Source organism: Dipodomys spectabilis, unplaced genomic scaffold (genome assembly GCF_019054845.1).
Source record: "Dipodomys spectabilis isolate Male_0828 unplaced genomic scaffold, ASM1905484v1 ptg000175l, whole genome shotgun sequence".
NCBI lineage: Eukaryota > Metazoa > Chordata > Mammalia > Rodentia > Heteromyidae > Dipodomys > Dipodomys spectabilis.
The window spans coordinates 19876553-19883201 of record NW_024870852.1 but is presented as its reverse complement, the minus strand read 5'-3'; the positions used below and the strand labels follow the sequence as shown (position 1 = coordinate 19883201).

Here is a 6649-nt window from a genome sequence, read left to right as displayed (position 1 = left end):
TAGATAGCCTCTGTGCTTCTTTTCTGATATGTGAACAGTATTGATTTCTATTCTGTCCTCAGCACAATCCATTTTATTATCTTTTCTTACTTGCTAAGTGATCTGCATAGAAAAGACAAAACACCTTTAATTCACCAAACATGCCATTTTCCATTCTTGGGTCAGATGATGCTCCCGCCCCTTTTTTTTCAGTCCTGGGACTTGAACTCTGGGCCTGGGCACAGTCCCTCAGCTCTTCAGCTCAAGGCTATACTCCAGCACCACTTCTGGTTTTCTGGTGGTTTATTGGAGATAAGAGTCTCATGGACTTTCCTGCCCAGGCTGGTTTTGAACCACAATCCTCAGATCTCAGCCCCCTGAGTAGCTAGGATTACAGGCTTGAGCCACCAGTGCCCAGCCAGATGATACCCATTTTAAGCTGTCTTACTTTTAAAAAATTATTCAGGAAGAGTTTTTTCTTTACCTATCAAGAAACAATACCTATGGCATGTTATTTGCTCATTTTCTTCCGTGTTTTCCTAAATTATTTTTGTCTGCTTTCATTTTTACTAGAAACTTGCATTGCAAATTTTGAAATGATATTTTAAAACTTCAATACATTTCCTTCTGATATGAGTATTAAATCTTGACCCCCTTGGCTTTTACTTGTACCTTTTGCACACTGCATTAGTCAAAAGATGTTCTTTTTTTATCCAAAGATATAATCAAAAGGTATCAGATCCTTTTTTTTTGGGGGGGGGGTGGTCCGGTCGTGGGGCCTAAACTCTGGGCCTGGGCACTGTCCCTCAGCTCTTCAGCTCAAGGCTAGTGCTCTACCACTTGAGCCACAGTGCCACTTCCAGCTTTTTTCTTTTTGCTATGTGGTGCTGAGGAATCGAACCTAGGGCCTCATGCATGCAAGGCAAGCGCTCTACCACTGAGCCACCTTCCCAGCCCATCAGATCCTTTTGCTAGTAAGCTCTGAAAGAGATGGCTCTAGGTCCTTTTTCAAAAGAAGTGGATGGAAGAACCTAGAAAAAAGCATCATGATAAGTGAAGTGAGTCAGGCCCAGGGAGACAAAGTTTGCATGTTTTCTCTTTCATGTGGAAGGCAGAATTGGATTATATATATGCACAAGTAAATACCTTAGATGGTATACAAGTGTACATAATGTATTAATTGAAATACAGTACATTTAGGGAAGATCTCACACGGTGTAATTCCTTAGAAAGGAAAAATCATAGTGCAACAAAAGGAACACCGGGAAATGAATACTTGAAAGGGGTGAGGTGAGGTCAAGGGGAGGGGAAAGATGAATGAAGAGAAGAAGGGGAGGGGGAATGCAGGCACAGATTCAATGTATATCCTACAAAATTAAGAAAACTGGAGACTGGTGGTTCACGCCTGTAATCCTGACTATTCGGGAGGCTCGGAAGGAACGTCCACGAGTCTCTTATCTCCTATAAGCCACCAGAAAACCAGAAACAGAGCTGTGGCTCAAAGTGGTATAGCACTAGCATTAAGCAAAAGAGCTCAGGGACAGCGCCCAGGCCCCAAGTTCAAGCCCCATGACCAATGAAAAAGAAAAAAGAAAAAAAAGAAAAGAAAAGTAGGGGAAGGGGTAAGGTTGGGAGGGAGTGATGAGTGAGAATAATAAAATGATGAGCAGTGACATCAAGATGTATTATATTGATAAACTGCTTTGTTGAATGCAGCTCTTTTGTACAACTGTTTAAAGATCATAAAAATCTTTTCAAAAATGAAACATTTTTAAAACCCAGAAACATTCAAAAAATTAAAAAAAATAAGTGGTAGTTGTAGAGTCGTACAATTGCCAAGCATGGAAAGCAGTGTTACATCAGGATAATGTCACCTCAATCTGTTGACATCTCTCCTGAGGGAAATCATTGTCCTTAGAACAAAGAGAACCTTGGTAAACGATCAAGTGCATAGTCCAGAGTCAAAGTGCATAGCTCCCATGTCTTATAGATAGGCTATTTTTTATCCATCTGTGCTAATTGAAAAACATAGCTGATTATTTCCTTTCCTCTTCCTTATAGCACTCCTTAGGACAGATTAGGATTTTAGGATAGATTTCAAGCCTTCTTCCCTCCAGAATATGCCCCCTCCCTGCCATGGCTCTCCATGCATACTGACTCCCTGTGAGGGTTCTCTGCTCTTCTCTGTGGGGTGTCCATACCACAGTCTTCATCAGCCAATGAGAAGAATGCCATAGGGGACCCTGTATGGTATTGTTACAATGTCACATTGTCACAATGGCAGGAAAGTACATTGTACATTAGGTGAAAGTACTCACTTTGTTTCCTACTTCAATACATTAACAAGTTCATCACGAGTGGAAAATCTTGAAAGTGCAATAGTTTAGTACCTCTGCTGGAAATCTTTTGCCTTAAAACCATACTGTGATGGGGAGGAGGAGGATGAAAGTGGTGATCTTGATCAAGATACATTATACTCATAAACTGACATGTTGAATTAAAACTCCTTTGTACAACCACTTAAAGATAATTTCTACAACACACGCACACACACACACACACACACACACACACACACACACATACACACACACAAATACTGTATACTTAAAGTTGATTTCATTACAAGAATCCAACCCAATAAGGAAACTAGTGCTTGCTCTGTGACTGTGTGTGTGTGTGTGTGTGTGTGTGTGTGTGTGTGTGTGTGTGTGTGTGTGTACTAGGGATTGTACCCAGACCCTTCTGCTATGCAAGTAAATGCTCTACCACTTGATCTGCAATCCTAGCCTTTTGTTGTTGTTTTGTTTTGTTTGTTTTTGTTTTTGCCAGTCCTGGGACTTGAATGCAGGGTCTGGACACTGTCTCTGAGCTTCTTTTGCTCAAGGTTAGCACTCTACCATTTGAGCCACAATGCCATCTGTGTATGTGGTACTGAAGAATCGAACCCAGGGCTTCATGCATGCTAGGCAAGCACTGTAAGCCACATTCCTAGCCCAGTTGTTTGTTTTTGAGATAGGGTCTCACTAACTTTCCTTGGGCTGGTTTGAAATTGCGATCTTCCTATCTCTGCCCTTGGAGCATGTGGAATTACAAGAATGGGCCAATGACTGGGGGGAAGCCATATTCTTCCTTCTTTTTCCATTTGTCATTTCTATCACCATTTAAGACACCTCTTCAGTTCTCTGGCCCACCAGTAGAGCCTCAACTCACATTCCACTGTTCATGGAAACTTCTTGAAAAGATTGTAGTTGTTCTCCATTCTTCAGCTGACAACCCACCAAAACTGTATTGTCTCCTAAATGTTAATATAATCAATGCAACAGATAAACCAACATTTCTTGCTTCTTCTGGTATAAAGTATTCGGCAGCTTTTGGCACATGCTAGTTGTGATGGCTAGGAACTTCACAGCAGCTTTGGATATGTGTCCCAGTCATTCCTTTATTTTTAGAGCTAAGGATCAAACAGAGGGTCTATCAAATGACAAAAAATTGTCCTACCATGCAAATACATCCTTCAAACCCACTGCATCTTTTTAAAACTTTCTTTTGGCTCCCATAAGTTCTTTTGATTTCTGTGTCTTTCATCAACTAGGATTGCTCCTACACTGGTAAAAGAGCATTTCTGGCTTAGTTGGAAGCCAACAGAGCCATAAGGCTGAGATCTAGAATGGAGCCTTTGAACCATGGCAGCATGGACTAGGAAAGTGTGATCAGGTTCTGGTTACTTTTGTAACTTGAAGTCTCATCCCCACTTGGTAGTTAATTTTTTTTTTTTAATACAAGAAACTCTGTGTTATAATTTTGTGATAATGATAAAGATTTTTCTGGAGTGTATGGGAGTAGGAAAAGGTCTCTCACATTGTGTCCCTGTTCAACGTTCCCTAGGGACATCAGCAATGCCCCCAACTGAGAGGAGGGGAGGAGGCTGGCATTAAAGTAAGAAAGGGCAGTGCTTTTTAGCTTCAGCCACACCCTTGATACACCCTGTCCAGGAAGATATAAATGAGAAACCACCCTCAGCTCTCAGCTAAGACTCATATTGGCAAGATGAAGTCCACCATCATCTTCATCCTTTCTCTGCTCTTTGTTCTGGAGAAGCAAGCAGCTGGTGTTGCGTTCCAAGGTGAGTGGGGTGGTTTGGGCAAGGGAAAGATACTTCAAGGAGCAGACCCTCCACCTAAGGTTATTATTCTGGGGCTGAGCAGAAATTTCTTCAAGGCAGCCCTTCTTCTTTTATGCTGGTACGAAGGCATGAACTCAAGGGCTGGAGCGCAGTCCGTTAGCTTTTACACTCAAGGCTGGCAATCTACTACTTGAGCCAAACCTCTGTTTCCAGCAGCCCCTCTTCTTAATGAGAACAAGTCTTCACTAGAATTCAGATGTCTTGGGGGCGGGGGGCGGTGGGGGTGGAGGGTCATAAATGAATTGATGCACGAGGTCTGGGTAGGCTTGGAAGAAAGGAGAGGTGGGAGATGATGTAACATTTTTTTTTTATTATTATCAATTACTAGGTCAGACGAAAAGCCAGTTGCCAGATAGATCCTATGAATATCTACTTACACAACAAAAAACTCATCAGCATGTTGGACAAAAAGGCGCCAAAGGAATATCAAGTGAAGAAAGTTTTCTGACCCAAACTAAAAGCCAGATGCAGGGCAGTGATCTTTCTATGCAACAAACACAAACTAAGCAGGCCTATGTAGCCAAAAAACAAGCCAGCCTTTGCCAGGCAGGAGGTTTAAGCCAACAAAAGTCTGCCCAATTGATCGCTACTAAGCATGCTGGTGGACAGACACAAGTCCATAAACAATTTGATATGACCCAAGCCAAGGGAAGGTCAGGTCAATATATAAAGACAAAAGGAAGCTCACTCTACCTTGGAGCCAAAGGTGCTTCCCAGCTCAAGGGAACTAGTCAATACATGAAAACCAAGGGAAGCTCCTTATATCAGGGAACGAAAGGCACAAAATTCCAAGAGAGACAGGTCTCATTCAAAGGGCAATCACAATATCCCAGTGACGAGCAAATGCAGCAGCAATTTGTCAAGGGAGCTCAAATCAAATACCAAGACTCTATGGAGCAATATCTTCAGTAATTACGCTGAAGACCAGGACAGATTTGGAGGTAAGTTTCTTACTATACTATACAGGAGAGATACCTACCCTGATGTTTAGAAGTGGTAGATGAGGCCTTCATGGGATTATTTTATGGGATTGAGACTTCTTGTCTACTTCAATACAAGTGCTGTGTTCCCAGGGCTTTTTTGGGGGGACGGGAGGGGTGGAGGGTGGGAGAGGTAGATGAGCTAGGCTCCTGATTAGAAGAATGAAAAGCTACCTTGGTTATCATTAGGCACTGAATTTCTACTCTTAGTAAATATCTGCAATGGTTTCCTTTTACCTAGACTTTAAAAAATAACTTTTTTTAAGCATATTTATAAGTTGATAGTGTAAGTATTGCTAATTATTAGACACCAGAGTAGTAAAATTTTATTACTTGCTTATATTGAGCTAAAGCATAAAAAATAATATTTTCTCTTTCTGCATACTGTTGAGCATGCTCGCATCGCTGTTTGGGTATAGCTGTCCTTCTCCAGAGAGCCCAGGTCCAAGGACTTCATTTGCACTCTTTCTTTCAGAATATAGGGAAGGGATCTGAATACAGAGAAAGATGTCTGTCTGTGGCATCAGAGAATTGACTAGAGTGGGAGAGACCACATTTTTCCCCACTGTATATTCATAATGCCAGGAGCGAAATCTGAAACCCAATGAAGGAAAATGATGCTTCCTGTAGGCAAGGAACATAGGCAATATCCCCAGCTGACTCCTGGTGGTCTAGCATACTAATATGTGTGAGTTGGTTCAGCTGATACCAAAAGGGACAGTGGTCAAATCTGACATCCAAACCTTCTCCATGATCACATCACTCACGGTCCTCTCTTTCCCGAAGGGTCATCTTACCTGAGTGCAGTCTGTTACGCCTTCAAGATTCATTCTCCTGGGTGATTCCAGACCCTTGGTCCATGGATGATGCCACCTCCTCACACTTGCTTTTCTTTGGGATTTCTAACATGTGCTTTTCAATAAAAACATAACTTTCTGCATCATTTGCTTTTGACTTCTGAGATTTTTTTTTTTTGCTTTTTTCAGGTTTAGAGGGCTGGGAGACATCCCTGAAATAGAGAGCTCCAAAAGAAAAGTGGGTGTCTCAGAGTATTAAGGAAAATGCTAATCAAAGACACATTTCTAGATAGGTGGTTAGAAACCAAGCATGCAGAGGACTGGGAATGTGGCTTAGTGGGAGAGCGCTTGCCTAGCATGCACAAGCCCTGGGTTTGATTCCTCAGCACCACATAAACAGAAAAAGCTGGAAGTAGTGCTGTGACTCAAATGGTAGAGTGCTAGCCTTGAGCAAAAAAGCTCAGGGGCAGTGCCCAGGACCTGAGTTCAAGCCCCAGGACTGGCATAAAGAACAAAAACAAAGAAACCGGGCATTCAAGACAATCATCCCATGCTACCTGAGGCCATGTCTAAAAGCCTCTTATGACCCTTTTCCTCAAGAGACTTCAGAAACTCAAAGTGCCCATAAATGGCAGAGATTAACTCCCAGAGGTCCTGGGAAGTCCCAGATTTACTGGTGCCTTCAATATCACCAGTTCATACCAGCT

General features: G+C 42.2%; 1 protein-coding gene across 1 annotated transcript; it reads left to right on the top strand.

Moving 5' to 3' along the window:
- The first annotated feature begins 3979 nt into the window (after positions 1–3979).
- On the top strand, positions 3980–6029 carry LOC122120432 (seminal vesicle secretory protein 2-like). The gene is made up of 3 exons (XM_042694672.1): positions 3980–4105; positions 4494–5106; positions 5932–6029. The coding sequence occupies exons 1-2, from the start codon at positions 3985–3987 to the stop codon at positions 5075–5077; spliced, it is 705 nt and encodes a 234-aa protein (XP_042550606.1). The 5' UTR covers positions 3980–3984; the 3' UTR covers positions 5078–5106; positions 5932–6029.
- Positions 6030–6649: the final 620 nt, after the last annotated feature.